This window comes from Cetorhinus maximus, chromosome 9 (genome assembly GCF_964194155.1).
Source record: "Cetorhinus maximus chromosome 9, sCetMax3.hap1.1, whole genome shotgun sequence".
Taxonomy (NCBI): domain Eukaryota; kingdom Metazoa; phylum Chordata; class Chondrichthyes; order Lamniformes; family Cetorhinidae; genus Cetorhinus; species Cetorhinus maximus.
In genome coordinates this window covers 48,429,182-48,450,970 of record NC_135887.1, presented here as the reverse complement: position 1 = coordinate 48,450,970, position 21,789 = coordinate 48,429,182, and the positions used below count along the sequence as shown (strand labels likewise).

General features: G+C 45.2%; 1 protein-coding gene across 2 annotated transcripts in view; it reads left to right on the top strand.

Annotated features, from left to right (window-relative positions):
- ap2b1 (adaptor related protein complex 2 subunit beta 1) overlaps positions 1-21,789 on the top strand; it is a 273,294-nt gene that overhangs the window by 236,675 nt on the left and 14,830 nt on the right. For both annotated transcript variants that reach the window (XM_078548661.1, XM_078548660.1), the window contains one exon: positions 576-730. In XM_078548661.1, the coding sequence (XP_078404787.1) occupies positions 576-730 (155 nt within the window). The remainder of the gene's footprint in view (positions 1-575; positions 731-21,789) is intronic.

Genomic DNA, 21,789 nt, shown 5'->3' with positions numbered 1-21,789 from the left:
TAGATCCACTTGCAACATCCAGAGTCTCAAATTCAGTTTTCAAGTGATATGGACAAAAAAAACAATATTTTAAAAAAACAAGGAGATTCAGTATCCTGGAACCTAGAATTTGCAATCCATTACTCTTATCTTTTAATTGGCTTCAAGAACTATAACCCTCTACGGTTACCTCAATTGGCTGTTTACACCACTGCTCCACAGGGAGTACTTGAGCAATAATCAAATTAGCAGCTAAACACCAGTTGATGTTCCAGCAATCTTATGGTTTAAAAGTCCTGTATCTAGTTCATGTTTTGGCAGCCAGCTTCAGTGTTAGACTTGTGCATGCAAATCTCTGCACCTCACTTGGTTTGCCCATGTTTCCTCTAAAACAGTAGCAAGTTCAGCTGAACAGGTAGGGAAGGTACTAATCAAAAGCAGCTTTAAAAATTCACCAAGGGCAAAGTACAAAGGACATTTGAAAACAACCAATCAACAATGAGCTTTCAAGAAATAGCTGCCAGTTCAAGGGGGAAAAAAATGTAACCAGTAAAATTGCTACTTGCTCACCAGTGCAATGTCATTTTTCTTTTCAGACATGGTATCCAATAAATTGCAGAATAGCAACGTGTTTACCATTGCAAAGAGGAATGTGGAGGGTCAGGACATGTTGTACCAATCCTTGAAGCTAACCAATGGGATCTGGATGCTGGCAGAACTGCGCATTCAACCTGGAAACCCCAACTACACGGTAAGAGTGTGCATCACAATCAAGATTTATTAAATAAAAGTGTACCTAAAGTAGGATTTCGATATCTGGTCACGTGAGTAACACCCAGAGTACTTTGGGTGGCATTAGGGGCTCCATAAGTTGCCTTCAGTATCTCTGGGCTAATGAGAAAAAAATTAGCTAGGATTTGTGCACCTGATCAGCCACCCCCTCTCTCTCTCTCTCTCTCACTCTCTCTCTCTCTCTCTCTCTCTCTCTCTCTCTCTCTCTCCCCCCCCCCCCCCCGCCCCCCCAGTAACCCTTGATGGAAAATATGTGTATGATGTTGAGTGCAGTGGGGACCCACCTTGGTGTGCGATGGCTCACAGGGTTGAATAGCTTGCTCACACTCCATCTCTAGATCCAAACATGAAAGATGGCCAGAGGTGCATGGTTTTAGCAAGTGCCCTGGCACTCACCGAACTGTACCCAAGCATGAGAGAAAGGGGAGAAAACTATGCAGAGGTGGATTGGGGGGGATGGGGGTAGTGGCAACAGTGTGGTGGCCGGGGGCGGGTGGGGCATGCGCAGAGTTAGGGGGATGTACCTTATTCATTTACCTTTACCTAATTGTCTGTCTCGATGGTGAAAGAAGTTGGCTGATAATAGATTTTCTTGCAAGTTGTTCCAGCTTCCTGAAACTTGAAGCCTTCATCAACGCAGCTGAGAACTAGATTCAACACACGAACTCAGCCAGTGTACAGTAATAACGAACATGGCCATGTGCATTTATTTGTATTTTAAAATACCCATGAATCAGCAGCTTTTATTTTTCTTCCTATACCGAATAGGTATCTAACTTGTTCATTAGTTTCTAATTACTTAATTCACTTAACCATTATTGCAGTGCACTGTGAATTGCTGTTGGCTTTTCATTTTCAGATAAGTATCATTGAGAGGATACATTAGTGAGCGGTTAAAGAATAAATAGACATCAAACTCTCTTGACTGCTGAATATTTATGACTCCCCTTTTAAGGTTTGGCTTGCATCTGCGAATTAGAGTGAAACCTAAAACAAGGAGCACCAGGGTCGGTGCTGTCATACATCAGGCAGCACATTCTATTCAAAATATCACCTCCCACTGAATTGTTAAACTGGGCACTCGCCCCTGTCCAGCGGTGAGCACACAAATTCTCTACACTTTTAGAAGGAAATAAAAGGCATGGAACACTTTCTGTTTCCGTGCTGTGTACTCCATCAAATGTGGCATGGTTAGATGCAAAAGAAAGCTCCTTCACTTGGAACTGTTCAACACTGACATTGATAGGAACAGCAGTAGGCCAGTCAACCTCTTGAGCCTATTCAGCCTTTCAATTCTTTTATTCATTCACAAGATGTGGGCATTTCTGGCAAAGCCAGCATTTATTGCCCATTGCTAATTATCCTTGAGAAGGTAGTGGTGAGTTATCTTCTTGAGTACAACTGAGTGGCTTTTAGGTCATTTCAGTGAGCAATTAAAAGTCAATCACATTGCTGAGAGTCGGAATCACACATCGGCCAGATTGGTTAAGGATGGCAGATTTCCTTAGACATTCAGTTAGATAATGGCTGATCTCTATTTAACTTCCATTTACTCCATATCTCCACATACCCTTGGCCAATAAAATTCTATTTCAATTTTGTATTTTTCAATTGTCCAAGCCTCCACAACATTTTCTGCAATAGAGTTCCAGATTTCCTCTGAATGGTAATGACACCTCTGTTGCAAATCTCAGACAGGCATCACTGTGGTTGCAGCTGTGACTCAGTGGTAACACAATCACCTCTGAGGCAGAAGGTTGTAGATTGTAGTTCCACTCCAGAAACTTGAGCACATGCAGAGAGAGTGTTGCGTGATTGGAGGTGCCATCTTTTTGATGAAACGTTAAACTGAATTTGCTGCCTCAAGTGGATGTAAAAGCCCTATACTACTATTTCAAAGAGCAGGAGAGTTCTTCCTGATGTCCAAGTCAATATTTATCCTCAATCAACATTATTAAAATTTCTCACCCTAGCCTATCCTATGGTCTGTCAATTAATTGCCAGTTAATACCAAATTGAGGACAGCTTTGCACTGTGGCCCCAGAAGATGAGCACAATCTTGAAGCTGTGCAGGCTAATCTGATGGGGTATTTATGGATCTTTATTGTGATGCTGGTAAACTTAGAGGTTATTAATTTTAGTCATCCCCCATTGGGTACATTGTTATCTGATAAGTGAAAGGATTCACCCTGACCAGGAGTGCTCCAGATATTTCAGAATTCATTATGTATTACTAAACCTCAGCATTTTGAACAGGTTCCTCATTTAGGAAAGGTTCAAGAGGGTAACAATGTGTCCAAATATGGAATGATTTGCCCAGAGAACAGCGTAGATCAAAATAATTCTGCTTCCGTATCACTACTTGGGAGCACTGTCAAAGGTTCCTGCTTCAAAGAGAAAAGTTATCCCTTCAAAATTCTGTAGTTTGACTTCTTGGAAATTGAGGCTTTACAAGGTGCCTATATGTAGTTGCAGTCATCTCAAAATGCAGTGCTTTCAACATTATCAGTACCTGCTGACTTGACTTATCTGACTATCTTGTCAAGCTAACAGACATTCCATAGAGTTCAGAACTTGAATTAATTGTGGAAATTCTGGACCACAACATGCAAAACTATACTACCCATCAGAAAGGCTTGCTGTCTCTAGAGTGGTTTCCAGTGCAAAACGATCCAACTTCCCCCCCCCCCAGCAAATGTGGACATAGATATTGCCCAACATTCAACAGGATTGCAGACTCTGATTTGCCCTCACCTGTGAAAGATTCTCTGAGGACCTGTTTGCATTCAATTTTGGACATCAAACCTCAAGAGTGATATGTTTCCTTTGGAAGAGGTACAGTGGGATTTGCCAGAATTATATGAGGACTGAATGGGTTAATTGGGGACGAGTTGTATAAAGCTCTATTCCTCGCAAATTTGGCCTTTTCAATCTGTGCACAAGCTCCCACCTGCATTCCTGAATTGTAGAGTCTTGACGCCCTATCTGCTCTCTTCCCCTCTCTCATATTCCATTTTAATATTCTATTTTCTTTCTTTATCAGTTTCTTGGTCCTCTTTTGCTGAATCCTAAAATGCTCCCAGTCTTCAGGCTTACTACTTTTTTGCCAACTTTATAAGCCTCTTCCTTTGATCTAATACAATCTTTAACTTCTCTTATTAGCCGTAGCTAACGGGCTTTGTCCCTCAAAGGAATGTAAATTTGTTGTAAACCATGTATTAATCTTTTAAATGCCAGCCATTGCCCGTCCTCATCATAGCTAATTAGCCTCTCATACCTTCATAGTTTCCTTTGTTTAGGTTTAAGAACCTAGTTTTGGATTGAACTACATCACTTTCAAACTTAATGTAAAATTCTATCTTATTATGGTACTCTTCCCGAGAGACTCCTTTACAGTGAGATTATTAATTAGCCCTTTCTCGTTGCTTAATACGAGATCTAAAATAGCCCATTCTCTAGTTAGTTCATCAACGTACTGTTTTAGAAAACCATCTCAGATATATTCCAGGAATTTGTCCTCCACAGCATTAGTGCTAATTAGGTTTACCCAGTATATATGTAGATTGAAGTCCGCCATGATTACTGTGTTACCCTTGTTACATGTGCCTCTACTTTCCTGATTTATACCATGCCCTGTATTACCACTACTGTTTGGTGGCCTATAATCAACTCCTAACAATGTTTGCTGCCCTTTGCTGGTCTTAGCTCCACCTAAACTGATTTTACATCTTGATTTTCCAAACTAAGATCCTCTCTCACTAATGTACTGATCTCATCCTTTATTAACTCTGGACTAGTGATCCAGAGACCCAGGGTAATTTCCCTAATACTGGTGTGCATGCCCCATGAATGGAAACCTATTTCTCCCACACCAACCTTTGAGCCACACATGTAACTCTTTAATCTTGTTTACCCCAGGTAATAATCTAGAGATTATTGCTTTTGAGGTTCTGCTTTTAATTTAGCCCCTAACTACTGTACACTCAGAGCTGAACCTCCTTCCTAGTCCTGTGTCATTAATACCTATGTGCACCATGACAACTGGGACCCTCCTCCTCCCACTGCCCGTTTCTCTCCAGCCTAGAGCAGATGTCCCAAAGCTGGCACCAGAAAGGCAATACAGCCTTCTGGACTTATGTTCTTTGCTGCAGAGAAGTGTGTCTAACTCCCTGAATATACTGTCCCCTACTACCACTACATTCCCAAGTATTACTGAAAAAAGAGACATGTCTAAACTTTTCATCTTGCACTCATCAGGACACTTTTCAGGAATACCAATAAAAGGGGAAAACAACAATTTATACTGTATGTGAAAGAGTGTGCTGATTGATTGGCAAATGGTGTTGCCATGGAGAATTCACCAGTGATGGTGACTGATAGTTAACTGCCAACCATTGTTTGAAATTTAAACCAGGCAGCTTGACCCTGATTGCTTAAGGCGTTGCCCTGGGGACTGAGTCAGCAAATGACTGTCACTTATTTTAACTGAAACAGACGCAACGTGTGTATATGTTCTTTCTGCCTGAAAAGAATATGGCCCTGTGTATTAATATATGTGGCTTCCAGCAAATGCATCACACTGCGAGCCCGGACTGACAATCTTAAATTGGTTGTCAGCGTAATTCTCAGCACACTGAGGATTATTTAACAAATGTTGTCCAATCGCGGAATCACATCTAATGTTGGACACTGTGTTTTGAATTTTGGAAGCATGGGTAGGTTGAATATGGCCTGTACTATGCCCATTGTGAACAGCAGCTGGGACATGCCGTTTGATACGATCCACCAGTCTTTAGGACATATGGTCTACATATCCAGCATCTCACTGGCACTTAAATTCATATACCACATTACTCATTTGTGTGCTAGATGTCTTTTTGGCTTGATGGCAGTACCCTGTTAGTGGCAGTTACCACTCGTGTTGCTATTGCATAAAAGCAGCGTGAAACAACATGCGGCTGCGGATTTAAATATAGCAAATGTATCATACACATATTGGGAATATGAGAGGGTTAGATGTCATTCCATCGAAGACACGTTTCTCATGGAACCCAACAAAGATATTTGCGAGAGCTGGGTCTAGCGGGGATCCCATGGCAACACCATCTATTTGGGCATACATGGTGTCATTAAAACTGAACTCAATTACGCAAGTTGCCGAGTTCATAAGTTCAATAAGCTGCATGTAACAATTTCCTTTCATATCTTAATGGGCTCCATCCTGCGCTGAAATTCACTTTTGAAATGGAGCAGTCAGATGATCTCCTCATCCTTCACGTGCTAGTTGAGAAATCTGCCAGGCGATTTTCTAACACAGTCTACCACAAGCCTACCTTCACTAGTCAATATATGCGTTAGGATTCTCACAGTTCCACACGCTATAAGATTGGTCTTATCGGCAACCTACATTCAAGTTTGATGCTGAAATAGGGCGCATCAAAGGCATCCTGCAAGGTAATGGCTATCCTGATCAGATCATTTATTGCTGTATATCTCGCAAACCCATGAACGGGTCTAAGGCCGTCACTTTCGGTCCTGAAAAGTGCCCAGTCTACCTCACCTTGCCCTTCCAGGGTAATCTGTCTCAAAAAATTGAGAAACGGGTGAAGTTAGCTGTTAGCAGTAGCATCACAAGTGCTGTTCACCACTAACAGGATGCTGCCGTCAAGCCAAAAAGACAATAAAAACGAAAATACCTGGAAAAACTCAGCAGGTCTGGCAGCATCTGTGGAAAGGAGCACAGTTAATGTTTCGAGTCCGCATGACTCTTCAACAGAACTAAGGAAAAATAGAAAAGGGGTGAAATATAAGCTGGTTTAAGGGGGGGGTTGGGACAAGGGAGCTGGATAGAGGGCCAGTGATAGGTGGAGGTAACCAAAAGATGTCACAGACAAAAGGACAAAAAGGTGTTGAAGGTGGTGATATTATCTAAAGGAATGTGCTAATATAGGGTAGAAAGCAGGACAAGCAAGGTACAGATAGCCCTAGTGGGGGTGGGGTGAAGGAATGGAAAAAGGCTAAAAGGTAGAGATAAAACAATGGATGGAAATACATTTAAAAATAATGGAAATAGGTGGGAAAAGAAAAATCTATATAAATTATTGGAAAAAACAAAAAGGGGGAAAAAAATCAGAAAGGGGGTGGGGATGGAGGAGAGAGTTCATGATCTAAAATTGTTGAACTCAATATTCAGTCCAGAAGGCTGTAAAGTGCCTAGTCGGAAGATGAGGTGCTGTTCCTCCAGTTTGCATTGAGCTTCACTGGAACAATGCAGCAAGCCAAGGACGGACATGTGGGTATGAGAGCAGGGTGGAGTGTTGAAATGGCAAGCGACAGGGAGGTCTGGGTAATGCTTGTGGACAGAACAAAGGTGTTCTGCAAAGCAGTCAGCCAGTCTGCGTTTGGCCTCTCCAATGTAGAGGAAACCGCATTGGGAGCAACGAATGCCGTAGACTAAGTTGAGGGAAGTGCAAGTGAAATGCTGCTTCACTTGAAATGAGTGTTTGGGCCCTTGGATGGTGTGGAGAGGGGAAGTAAAGGGGCAGGTGTTGCATCTTTTGCGGTTGCATGGGAAGGTGCCGTGGGAGGGGGTTGAGGTGTAGGGGGTGATGGAGGAGTGGACCAGGGTGTCACGGAGGGAACGATCCCTACGGAATGCCGCCGGGGGGGTGAAGGGAAGATGTGTTTGGTGGTGACATCATGCTGGAGTTGGCGGAAATGGCGGAGGATGGTCCTTTGAATGCGGAGGCTGGTGGGGTGATAAGTGAGGACAAGGGGGACCCTATCATGTTTCTGGGAGGGAGGAGAAGGTGTGAGGGCGGGTGCGCGGGAGATGGGCCAGACACGGTTGAGGGCCCTGTCAACCACCGTGGGTGGTAAACCTCGGTTAAGGAAGAAGGAGGACATGTCAGAGGAACTGTTTTTGAAAGTGGCATCATCAGAACAGATGCGACTGACTCGAAGAAACTGAGAGAATGGGATGGAGTCCTTAAAGGAAGCGGGGTGTGAGGAGCTGTAGTCGAGGTAGCTGTGGGAGCCGGTAGGCTTGTAATGGATATTGGTGGACAGTCTATCACCAGAAATTGAGACAGAGAGGTCAAGGAAGGGAAGGGAAGTATCAGAGATAGACGATGTGAAAATGATGGAGGAGTGGAAATTGGAAGCAAAATTAATAAAATTTTCCAGGTCCAGACGAGAGCATGAAGCAGCACCGAAGTAATCATCGATGTACCGGAGAAAGAGTTGTGGGAGGGGGCCGGAGTAGGACTGGAACAAGGAATGTTCCACATACCCCATAAAGAGTCAGGCCCATGCGGGTACCCATAGCCACACTTTTTATTTGGAGGAAATGAGACGAGTTAAAGGAGAAATTGTTCAGTGTGAGAACAAGTTCAGCCAGACGGAGGAGAGTAGTTGGTGGATGGGGATTGTTCGGGCCTCTGTTCGAGGAAGAAGCGGAGAGCCACCAGACCTTCCTGGTGGGGGATGAAGGTGTAGAGGGATTGGACGTCCAATGTGAAGAGGAGGCGGTTGGTGCCAGGGAACTGGAAATTGTTGATGTGATATAGGGTGTCAGAGGTATCACGGATGTAGGTGGGAAGGGACTGGACAAGCGGAGAGAGAAGGGAGTCAAGATAGCGAGAAATGAGTTCCATGGGGCAGGAACAGGCTGACACGATCGGTCTGCCGGGACAGTGCTGTTTGTGGATTTTGGGTAGGAGGTAGAAGCGGGCCATCCGAGGTTGGGTGACTGTCAGGTTGGAAGCTGTGGAAGGAAGATCTCCAGAGGAGATGAGGTCAGTGACAGTTCTGGAAACAATGGCTTGATGTTCAGTGGTGGGGTCAAGGTCCAAGGAGAGGTAGGAGGAAGTGTCTGCGAATTGACGCTCAGCCTCTGCGATGTAGAGGTCAGTGTGCCAGACAACAACAGCACCACCCTTGTCAGCGGGTTTGATGACAATGTCAGGGTTGTGCCTCAGAGAATGGAGTGCAGCAAGTTCAGAGAGAGACAGGTTAGAATGGGTGAGAGGAGCAGAGAAATTGAGACGATTAATGTCACGCTGACAGTTCTCAATGAAAAGATCAAGAGAAGGTAAGAATCCAAAGGGAGGGGTCCAGGTGGAGGGAGAATATTGGAGGTGGGTAAAAGGATCTGTTGAACGGGGAGAGGACTCCTGCCCAAAGAAGTGAGCACGGAGACCAAGGCGGCGGAAGAAGAGTTCAGCATCATGCCGAGCCAGAAATTCATTGAGATGAGGGCGTAAGGGTATGAAACTAAGTCCTTTGCCGAGCACTGGACGTTCAGCGTTGGAGAGGGGAAGGTCAGGGGGTATGGTGAGTACACGGCCGGGGCTGGGATTGGAAGACGGGATGGGGACAGAGGGACAGGCAGGGGTGGAGGGTCCTGGATGGGTGTTGGTGTTGATGAGTTGTTGGAGTTGTGTTCCTTTGCACTTGATATGTTTTAGGGTGTCAGAGGAGGAATCACGGATGTAGGTGGGAAGGGACTGAACAAGGGGAGAGAGAATGGAGTCAAGATAGGGAGAAATGAGTTCCGTGGGGCAGGAACAGGCTGACACGATCGGTCTGCTGGGACAGTCCTGTTTGTGGATTTTGGATAGGAGGTAGAAACAGGCCGTCCAAGATACCTGATAGTCTCCCAACCTCGGACGGCCCGCTTCTACCTCCTACCCAAAATCCACAAACAGGAGTTGCTTCGCCTCCGTCGCATCTGTTCTGATGATGCCACTCTCAAAAACAGTTCCTCTGACATGTCCTCCTTCTTCCTTAACTGAGGCTTTCCACCCATGGTGGTTGACAGGGCCCTCAACCGTGTCCGGCCTATCTCCCATGCATCTGCCCTCACACCTTCTCCCTCCCAGAAACATGATAGGGTCCCCCTTGTCCTCACTTATCACCCCACCAGCCTCCGCATTCAAAGGATCATCCTCCGCCATTTCCGCCAACTCCAGCATGATGCCATCACCAAACACATCTTCCCTTCACCCCCCCCGGCGGCATTCCGCAGGAATCGTTCCCTCCGGGACACCCTGGTCCACTCCTCCATCACCCCCTACACCTCAACCCCCTCCCACAGCACCTTCCCATGCAACCGCAGAAGATGCAACACCTGCCCCTTTACTTCCCCTCTCCTCACTGTCCAAGAGCCCAAACACTCATTTCAAGTGAAGCAGCATTTCATTTGCACTTCCCTCAACTTAGTCTACTGCATTCGTTGCTCCCAATGCGGTTTCCTCTACATTGGAGAGACCAAAAGCAGACTGGGTGACCGCTTTGCAGAACACCTGCGGTCTGTCCGCAAGAAAGACCCAAACCTCCCTGTCGCTTTCCATTTTAACACTCCACCCTGCTCTCTTGCCCACATGTCTGTCCTTGGCTTGCTGCATTGTTCCAGTGAAGCCCAACGCAAACTGGAGGAACAGCACCTCATCTTCCGACTAGGCATTTTACAGCCTTCCAGGCTGAATATTGAATTCAACAACTTTAGATCTTAAACTCCCTCCCCCCATCCCCACCCTGTTTCTTCCCCCTCCCTTTTGTTTTTTTCAATAATTTATATAGATTTTTCTTTTCCCACCTATTTCCATTATTTTTAAATCTACAACTAATACCTTGTCAGTCTTTCCACCCCATCCCCACTAGAGCTGTACCTTGAGTGTCCTGCCATCCATTCTTAATTAGCACATTTTCTTAGATAATATCACCACCTTCAACACCTCTTTGATCCTTTTGTCTGTGACATCTTTTGATTATCTGCTCCTATCACTGCTTGCTTGTCCCTACAACCACCACCACCCCCCCCGCCCCCCACCTTAAACCAGCTTATATTTCACCCCTCTCCTAACTATACTCAGTTCTGTTGAAGGGTCGTGAGGACTCGAAACGTCGACTCTTTTCTTCTCCACCGATGCTGCCAGACCTGCTGAGTTTTTCCAGGTAATTCTGTTTTTGTTTTGTCTACAATTTAGTTTCTGTTCCAAAAACCCAAACTTCACCAGTTGGGGGAAAAAATTCAGATTTATAATTAGGCGCTTTAATCAGTATATGGAGAAAGTGCTTCTGTCTGCAGCCATGAACCTTCTTCGTAGGAGACACCAATAGCTCAGTTGAAGAAAAGTTCTCGTTTAGTTAATGCACTGTAGGTGGAATTGTTAGTTTTGTGCCCCAACATATTTAAAGTGAAGTACTGGAGGCTTAACCAGACTTAAATCCCAGAACAGTTTTAAATTTAGTTCCAAAGACTCCAGTATGAATTTGGAAACTTCATATTGGGCCCTTTATTGTACTTAAAAGAAAACGTATTTGCTCATGTAATATCCATTTGCAGCACCTGCCTTGCAGCATGCATGAACCCACAATGCTGCACATTTGTAGTTGGTGTCCTGTTGTATTTTCCTTCCTATTTTGTTTCTGTATAACTGGCGATCTGTTATAAAATGTTACCCGTCATCCAATTCATGGCTGTTTACCTGCCGTCTCACTGTGCTTTTTTGTTTAAAAAAAGGGGAGATTGAGCGAATGCAGCAGGGCAAGAAAGTTTTCAGTCCTCATTGGCCAGAATTTTACCTTCGGTGTGCGGGCGTGCGCCTGACACGCTGGAATGTAAAATGACATGCGATGACCCCGACGTCACCGCGCAACATCGTGAATTTTCACTAGGTGGACGCAAGATGAAAACGGAGGCGTGTCCACCATTAATTAACGGTCCAGTTAAGGCCCTTGTGGCACCAATCGTCTGTGATTTTACGTAGCCCGTGCGATCTTCAGGGCATCGCATGGGCGTAACGGGCAGGCCACATTTTCAAAAACCTCATCCACGGGCGGGATAAGAAGGGTGAGTGCGCTTGCTAGTGAGAGTTGTTTGTACTTTAGCTTATAAGTTGTTGCTGCTTGCTTGTGTGAGCAGGACAACTTCATTTTGCTTCAGAGCTGCTTTGACAGAAATAAGAGGCTTTAGTTCAGGACACCGGAGGAGTCACACCACTTGAGTCCTTCTAGGTATCAGACAGATTTCCCTTACCCTGGGAATGGGGATTGTGGTCTCCGCTGGAGGAACCTCCACTGAGAAGGAAGAGAGGACCAGAAGGGGGAGGAGATCAGGTGCCCCTTTTCAGCCTCCAAGGGAGTGACTTGTGGGAGGACAGGTGCAGGGCCAACAGGAAGTCCAAGGCAGAAGTGGCTGCAGAAGATGCCACTATCGTGCTGCCAGAGTTTACAGGCGGCGATGCAGCTACCTCAATATGTCTGAGGTGCAATGCCGAAGGAGGCTCCGCCTCTTGATGGAGACAGTGACCTCCATCTGTCAGATGATAGGCCCTGAGATCAGCTCCGATTGTGTAGGTGGACACTTCCATGCCAGTGCGCTGAAGGTCACAGTGGCCTTCAACTTCTATGCCTCCGGCTCTTTCCAGGGGTCAGTGGGTGATTTTTGTGGTGTCTCCCAATCAGCTGTCCACAGTTGTCAAGCTGGTGACAGACGCTCTGTTCAGGCGTGCATTAACTTTCATTCACTACTGCACAGACGAAGCCAGCCAGGCAGAGTGAGCCAGAGGCTTTGCAGCAATTGCTGGGTTCCCCCGCATCCAGGGTGCAATCGACTGCACACATGTGGCCATTGAGGTGCCAGCAGGTGAGCCCAGTGCCTTCATCAACAGGAAGGGCTTCCACTCCATGAACAGAGGATGCTGATTTTACAAGTCTGTGCAAGGTACCCAGGCAGCTCCCATGATGCTTACATCCTGAGACACGCTCAGGTGCCAAAGCTCCTCAGTGCTCCAGCACGGTTGGATGAATGGCTGCTGGATGACAAGGGCTATCCCCTCAAAAGATGGCTCATGACGCCCCTCTGCCATCCAAGAACAGTAGGAGCCATGCCTCCACAAAGGCGGTGGTAGAGAGAGCCATAGGTCTTCTCAAGATGCGCTTCTGATGCCTGGACTGTTCAAGGGGCACACTGCAATACCGACCCCCCCAGATCGTGTGTCACTGATAGTGGTTGCATGCTGCGCTCTCCACAATCTGGCACTCAAGTGGTGACGCAGTGGAGGAAGATGATGTTGACGCAGCTGCTCTGGCAACAGACGATGAGTCCAGTAGAGAGTCCAAGGACGAGCACGGTCAGGAGAACGCTAAGGGAATAGATGCTTACCTCCAGGGAGGCAGGGACACCCTGGAGGCTTTGATCCAATGCTCCTTCAGCTAGCCTACCAAATAAGAACCACCACCCCATGCCAGGGCTGCAGGCTTCATATTCGATTCCTGACAGGAACATTTGCTTGGTGAACAACATGTACTGTTTGCCATTTCAATTAAGTTCAATGACAAACAAGTCACTCATAATATCATGGGTTACCCTGCACCTGCAGGATTAATGAAGCACCCAGAGGCTTGTTGAACAGAAACACATTTAATGCTGTGGTGCCTGACACACACAATACAAATTAAATTGAAAGATGTTATCCATCACACCAAATAATATTTAACACAAAAGTGGGGGGAAAAAATATCACCAGTGATAAACCCGTGTTGTGCTTAAGGTGCTTTAAGTTTTCGCTTGCGGGTGCTACGTCTAGTTGCTCCACCCTCAACGACACCGACATTGGAGACAGCCTGCTTACTGTGCTGTCCTGTTGGCCTTGATGACCTTGGCGGGCGTCCTATGGCCCGTGGAGCATGTGCTGGCCCCGCCAGTGCCACGGCTGGCATTTCCCCAGTCGCCGCAGCCTCATCAGATGCCACAGTTACTGGTAGAGAGGCAGAGGAGCTGCTGCCATCATCCGGAGCGCCCTGAGAGGAGCCTGCAGAGACGATAAGCAGCTCGTGCGCCAACGACGGGTCGCTTTGGACCTCCCTGCTCACCATTGATGGACGGGCACCTAGCTGGGATACTGGGTGCTCAATCCATCTTCCACACTGACAGTGACCACCTGAGGTTATTGCCAGTGTGAGGGCTTGCAGGTCTGATCGCATCCCCAGGAACCCCTGATGCAACTTCTGGAGGAGCCTCTGCATGAGAGTCGCCACTCTCTCCGTGGAGGAGGCAGTGCACTTGGCCATGAGGGTCATTGCACTGGTCATGCTCCGCAAGGACTCCTCCACAGCGGAGACCTTGGCGCGCATTCCCTCATGTATCTCTGCCAGATCCTCCCACACCCCCTGCTGGACATTGAGCATCTGCCTCTTCTGGGATGACTCCAGAGGCACATCATCAGCCACCGACTGAGCATGTTCCTGGTCCCCAGAAGTCCTTTGACTGCTGGCGCCCCGGGCACTATCGGCCTCTGCCTGCACCTCAAGCGAGTGTGAAGTGCCCTCACCGCTGTGCACAGAGATACTATCTGCCAATCTAATGCCCACTGAGGTGCTGGTATCTGCGCTGGTGCCTGCTTGGCTGAGACAGTGTGACTCAGGAGCATTTCCATGGTTGCTGTCCTCTGGGGTCAGTGTTGGGCCTTCAGGCTCCTCACTCCGATGGGCTGCTGATGAGCCTGAAAGGACGAACAAGAACATGTCATTAGTTGAAGTCATTATTCTGTTACTGTGCATGCCTGGCACCCAGATCAAGGTGCCCTCATCTTTCCATTATCAATGGGGATTCCATGTTTGAGGCTCACATCAATATAGAGACAACAGTGGAATGGTTGCTCTTACAGACATTCTGACCTTGGTGCGCTGCACTCTTACCTCCCTCTGGCACCCCAACTTCACCGCGGCCGGTTGACCAAGATGTATAGCGCCTCTCCAGCTCCAGGGCCTCCTCATATCTACTCAGGATTAGAAGGTGGCACGATCCTCCGCCAACCTCTCTGCATTGTTATGGGATGTCTTCTCCTGAAAGGACAGAGGAGCATTGATTAGTCCACCCTGTACCTGCAGCACCATTGCAGCCTGGCCAACCCCACCTGAGGAATATCTCACAGGGCTCAGCCGATTCATGGTCCTGGAGCTGCAAGATACTCATTCCAAGCAGCCAGGGCTCAACCCCTTGACCAGATGCTGCCTTATTAACATTTGCCACTCTCACTCTAAGAACACTGAGGTGTGGAGGGGGTTGGGGCGAGAGGCTCCTAACTGTTGTGTTAAGTGACCCATGCCAACACAGTACTCACCCTTTCCGATCGCAGGAGATCATTGAACCACTTACGGCACTGCACCCATGTGTGCCTCACTACATCATGAGAGCTTACCCTGGATGCCACCCCCCCCTCCCCCCCAGGCATTTTTGGTGAGTTGAGGGGGGGCTCCTCTCATCCCTGAGGACAAGTGCCACCTCCTCCAGGAGGACAGCGAGACACTCATCGGAAAAACACAGGACCAACTGCCCCGCTGACCTGCCCTCCCGCCTGCCATGTTCAGCACTTACAAGCTCCATGATGAGGTGCGTCTGCTTCACTGGCAGCCTTCACATGGCTGCTTTTGAATCGGCCGCCGTGTTGCCATTGGACCCAGTGGACATTGTGCTCCCGCCCCCTCTTAATTGGCCCGCCCACGTAAAATGGCGTTGTGAAGCCGATTGTGGGCAGCGGTCGGCTTCCCAACTGCCTGCTCCCGCCGAGTCCGCATGCCGGTTTTAAAATTCTGGCTATTGAATCAAGTCCAGACTGACAAGCTGAAAATATTCTCCATCTGTTCACTGGAAAGGTCTAATTCCTAGTGGGAATGGGCCTACATCACTAAACAATCCCTAATTTGTGTCTCCAAGGAGAAAAAATCTAACCATATGCCATTGACACTCAATTGCATTACCATCACTGAATCCCCTCTATCAACATCCTGGGGGTTATCATTGACCAGAAACTGAACTCGACCAACCATATAAATACTGTGGCTACAAGAGCAGGTCAGAGGCTGGGAATTCTGCAGCAAATAACTCACCTTCTGATTCTCCAAAGCCTGTGCACTTGCTTAGATGAGTACAGCTCCAACAACGCTCAAGAAGCTCAACACCATCAGGACAAAGGCAGCCGCTTGATTGGCACCCCATCCAACACCTTAAATGTTCACTCCCTCCACCACCAATGCACAGTGGCGGCAGTGTGTACCATCTACAGGATGCACTGCAGCAACTCACCAAGGCTCCTTCAATAGCACCTTCCAAACTCCCGTCCTCTACCACCTGGAAGGACAAGGGCAGCAGACACATAGGAATACCACCACCTGCAAGTTCTCCTCCAAGCCACACGCCATCCTGACTTGGAAACATATCGCCGTTCCTTCACTAACAGCACTGAGTGTATCTACACTACATGAGTGCAGTGGTTCAAGAAGGTGGCTCATCACCGGTTTCTCGAGGGCAATTAGGGGTGGACAATAATTGCTGGCCTAGCCAGTGACACTCACGTGCTGTGAATGAATTTAAAAAAACAATTGGTATTATCACTTCAAGGAGCGCAGAGTGGGAAATGAGTAAAAATGTCAGGCTTGTACATTTGAGGGCACCCTTCTGAGGTGCATTGATAGTGTAGAGAAGAGGGTGCTCTACAGTACATCAGGTTGTGTTGATTCTGCCAGCGTGTCATTGAAATGGGAAGAGTTCAGTTCCCCTGCACTAACATCCCCACAGCTAATGGGGCACATGTTCATTTATGAAAAGCCTTTCTCTATTTTAGGAGTTGTTAATGATTTTCCCCCATATCCCAGATGGTGGAGACTAGCTAGGTAATCTAAACCAGGAAGGTCCCAGGTCCAGTCCCGAGTCTGTTCTGAGCACTCCTGTAATAAATTGCAAACCTGAACATTTTGTTATATTGATCTCTCTACTGCCTTCTCTGTTGGGGAGGTGTAAATAAAGTTAGTTCAGTAATGGCTGCCTGCAGCTGAGCATGTGTTAGTCTTAGTGCAATGCACAACAGAAAGATGGTGAAAAGGATGGGATAGAACTTTCTTTTACATTTCGTTTTGAGAGATTAAGGGCTGAAGAACATTGTGACACATTTTTTGGAGCTCCTAAAGTTGATTTTTAGGAAGTTTGAGTAATTTGAAAGATTGCTATGTGTGCACATCATGTTCAGGTACACAATGAGTCAGCACGGAATGGAATTGAAAATAATGGTACTGAAGATGTATTTGGGGACAATGTTGGAATTCAACCCTAACAAAGAGCACTGGTATAATTACGAACGTAGGTTACACATTTGGCTGAAAGTGAATAAAATAGGAGATGAGGATAAAGTAAATGTTTTCCTCACCATAATAGGGCCAGATGCTCTTGAGATAGTGCTTAACCAGTGTTACCTGTGAAACCCCAGCACTATGGATTATTCTGAAATTAATGAGATTCTAGACTCATATTATGGCACGACTAAGAATGAGATTGCACTGAGGGTCACATTCAGTGAAAGGAAGCAGTTGTCAAGTGAGACTGTTGCAGAGATAAAAGCAAAAAACTGCGGATGCTGGAAATCCAAAACAAAAACAGAAACAGAAATACCTGGAAAAACTCAGCAGGTCTGGCAGCATCGGCGGAGGAGAGCACAGTTGACGTTTCGAGTCCTCATGACCCTTCAACAGAACGCAGATTACATTCTCAAATTAAATAAACTCTCTTGTCACTATGGGTATGGCACCAAGCTATAAACGTGTTTTTAAGGTTGATTTCTAGGATCCCTAAAGAACAATAAAATTCAGGCCAAGCTTTTGAGCAAAGGGAATAAGCTGATGTGGAAGGAGGCCTGCGATTGAGGCCTCACCCATGGAAGTGGCAGAAAGAGAGAGTTGTAAATTGTAAGGAAGTTCTTTTTCTGAGCCAGTGGGGGAGGTCCACTGGATATCAGTGAGATCCTGGCCAGGGCAGGCTCACAGACTCAGTCAGAAATTTAGATCTTACCATTGCCATGGTAGCCACCAACCATTTAAATGCCTCCGTTTCCAGTTAGAGTGCTATCCCTGTGGGAAATCAGTCCTCTCCAGATGGCATGCAGGAATAGAGGAAACAGTAACATTCCAGGCTGTGGCAAAGCTCCAGGACACAGCCATACAACAGGTCGAGGTCACTGGAAATCCTCGAATATGATAGATGTGGAATCTTTTGATTATCTGCTCCTATCACTGCTTGCTTGTCCCCACAACCACCCCACTCTCAACTTCTCTCTCCCGCCGCCCCCCACCTTAGACCAGCTTATATTTCACCTCTCTCCTAACTATACTTCAGTTCTGCCGAAGGGTCATGAGGACTCGAAACGTCAACTCTTTTCTTCTCCACCGATGCTGCCAGACCTGCTGAGTTTTTCCAGGTAATTCTGTTTTTATTTTGGATTTCCAGCATCCGCAGTAGCTTTTAGCTTTTTGTTTTTATCAGAAAAATCAATAGTTGTACTTGTTCAGAGAGCAAGAAAAGCAGCACATGGCAGAATAGAGTAGAAAAGCTGAAGATATTTCCAGCTCCCACAGTAAAAATGAAAGAGATCACAACTTACTTTGAGCATTGCTACAGTTGCAGCTGTGTTTATCTCACCAGGAGAATCCAAGAAGCCCCTAAGTCACATTCCCTTACACAAAATTGGTGTGAAACTGTCTAAGTTATTCCAATAACAGTATTCCAGTATTAGGTGAAGTTAGTGTTAGGATGGAATACCATGATGCATCCTATTACTTGTCACTGATAGTGATAGGAGGGAACACCGTCTCCCTGATGGGAAGGAATTGGCTTAAGAAATTATGGTTAAACTGGGCCAAGTTATTTACAGTAGGGATCAGTAAGAGTACATCTGTCATTGAGGAAGCACTTGTTAATATGGCAATCACCTTGTTAAAACTAATTGCTAGTTAAACAGGTGATGGGCATTGATTATCCCATCTAAATAGAATAAAAAGATACAGGTGGAACACTTTGTGTGGAAGCTACTTGGAAATCAGTAGCATTGAGGCGTTGTCTTGAAAATAAACCAGCTTAAACCAAAAGACCAGCCTGGATTAATTCTTCCACCACAACCTCTTATTGTGAGTAACAGTGCTAAGAGAGCACAAAGCGATCTTTGAGCAAGGAGGACCAAATGATAAAATTAGCGATTAGTATGAAATTAAATATTATAAGCCAGCAGATCATGCAAATTATTTCAGGATTTCCAGTGAAGGCTGGTTCATTTTCAGCCACTGAATTATCTGGGAATTACTTTACATACACAAATAACATGCCAGTGCCTGCCAGTGAAATGAGTGAAGAAACTTGCAAATTTTGCTCAGTAAAGTGCTCAATTATGTTATGAATGGCTAACCTAAGGCATGTGATGATAAATTGCAGGAGCATTTCACACATCAATTGTGTAGAAATCAACTGTGTAGATCAAGGCTGTCTCCAATGGGGCTTAAGAATCATTATTCCGCCAAGGTTTAGAGAGAGATTGTTAGAGGAACTTCTTCAAGAGCACACTGGGATTTTCCATATGAAAACAGTAGCAAGAAGTTATTTTTGGTATCCAAAGGTAAATAGAGATATTGAAGAGTTGGTGAGAAGTTGTGAAGTGTGACTTAGAATGAAAAATGATCCAACCAAGGTTCCTTTTATTCCATGGTCAAACACAAGACAACCATGAAAACAAATACATTCCAATTTCTTTGAAGTGGAAGGGAAAGAGTACATTGTTATGGTCGATAGCTATAGCAAATAGATAAATGTTGAGTCTATGCCCAATATCCACAAGTGCCAAAACTATTAAGGTTTTGAAAAATTGGTTTGCAATTTATGGGTCGCCAGAGATAATGGTGCCAGGTATGGTCCATAGTTTACGTCAGAAGAGTTTGAAATATTTCTGGGTGAGAATGGAGTCAAACACACTCTAACATTACCATGTCACCTAGCATTGAATAGTGAGAAATAGAAAGAAGTGTATAGATTGTGAAGAGATCTTTGCAGAAGTACTTGCTAGGTGATAAGGCACGCAGTAATTTCCATGTTTCTCTTTGACACAGGCTAGTTCTCTGTTCTCTTACAGATGAATCCCAGAGTCTAGAACAGGTTCCTCACCTTATGAGTTAATGAGAAAAATCAAAACATGTCACCTCATCACAGATTGGTACATAACCACATGTCCAATAGAGACTTAAAGTAGTTCCCTCCATTTGATTTGAATAGTCACAGTATTTAGAAAGGAACATGGGAACAGGAATAAGAGATTCAGCACATCAAGCTTTTTCTTTCCTTCAATTAGATCATGGCTAATCGATATCTTAACTTCATTTACCTGCCTTGGTTCCATACCCCTTAATACTGTTCCCTATCAAAAATATATCAATCACTGTTTTGAAGATTTTAGTTGACCCCTCCAGCATTCACAGCTTTTTAGGGGAGAGTGTTCCAGATTTCCACAACGCTTTGTGTACACAAAGAGGTACTTCATGACATCATCCTGGCATATAGTAGGCAAATGAATTTCAACTTTTTAGTATTACGTTTAGGTAAGAAGATTAGGACGGTCACATATTACTTGGGAAATAATCTAAATGGGGTAGTGGAGCAAAGGGATTTGGGAGTAAAATGCATAAATCACTAAATGTAGCAAGGCAGGTTAATAAAGCCCCCAAAAAAAGGCAACCCAGGCACTAGGGTTTATTTCTAGGAGGGTAGAATTGAAAAATAGAGAAGTTGTGCTAAACTTGCATTGAACCTTGATTAGACCAAACTTGAGTACTGAGAGAAATTCTGGTCACCATGTTACAGAAAGGATTTAGAAGCACTGGAGAGCGTGCAAAAAGTATATACAACTGTGATACTAAAACTGCGACCTATTAGGAAAGGATGAACAGGCTGGGTCACTTTTCTCTTGAAAAGAGAAGGCTGATAGTGGACATTACAGAGGTCTTTAAAATTTTGAAAGGTTTTGATAGAGTGGATACAAAGAGAACATTTCCACTTGTGGAAAAGAGCATATGTAGACGTCATCAATACGAGTCACCAAGAAAACAAATGGGGAATTCAGAAGAATCTCCTTTACCCAGAGAGTGCAGGGAGTAGTTGAGGTGAACAGTATAGATACATTTATGGGAAAGCTAGATAAATATGAGGGAGAGGGAAATAGAAGGTTTTGCTGAGGGAGTTAGATGAGGAAGAATGGGAGGAGGCTTGAGCTGGACATAAAAACTGACATGGACTAGTTGGGCTAAATGGCCTGGTTCTGTGGTCTATGTCCTATGTAATCATGCAAACGCTGAATGGTTGAGCTTTAATTTTAAGGTTATGACCCCTTATTCTTGATTCACGAACCAGAAAAAATAGTTTCACTCTATCTATCCTATTAACTCCTTTTAATCAATTTAAATCAGACCTAAATTTAGATAATTCAGACCTAAATTTTCAGTACTCAATGGGAATCTATCTCAGCTATGTAGATTAAAATTATTAGACCATTTGAAACCAAATTTAACACCAGGCTCTCTTCAAAAAAATTATACGATTTAATGGTCCAAAATTTGCTGCCAAGCTAACAAGTTTAATATTACTTACTAATGCGTTTATCCAACGACTTATGTTGAGGAAGGGATACCTGTGAATAATGAATTGCCCTACTCCGCCGTTAGCCTCATGAAAACAACAGCTTGCCCTCAACCTCCCCTTACTATTAAGAACTTGGTGGGTTTGCACATTAAACTCGAATTAAGTTAGAGCTGGGTTTTATTAACCTCTCCAGCCCAGGCAGGGAACTATTTAAACTCTTGAATCTCATTATTGCAGTAGTAAAGTCATCTTTTAATTTAGAACTTTTATTTTTGAAATATTTTTCCTTTCCATCTTTTTATCGTTTTCTCAATCCAATCTTTCTTTCACTCTCTTTATTTCTTTTTCTGTACCTGATTCCAATTCACCCTCCTCCTCTGTCATCCCTGTTTCTTTCTCAATCTCTGTCTCAGTGGTTAAGTTGGTCCGATCGTTCACTAAGACCCCAGATGCCCTGCCACACCGTTAACAGCTCACTCATCCAGCAACTTGCAGGTAAACAATTTTTGAGTTGAACAGTACAGGAAACAGCACAACAAACAGTACACAATGAGATGCCCCACTCAAGA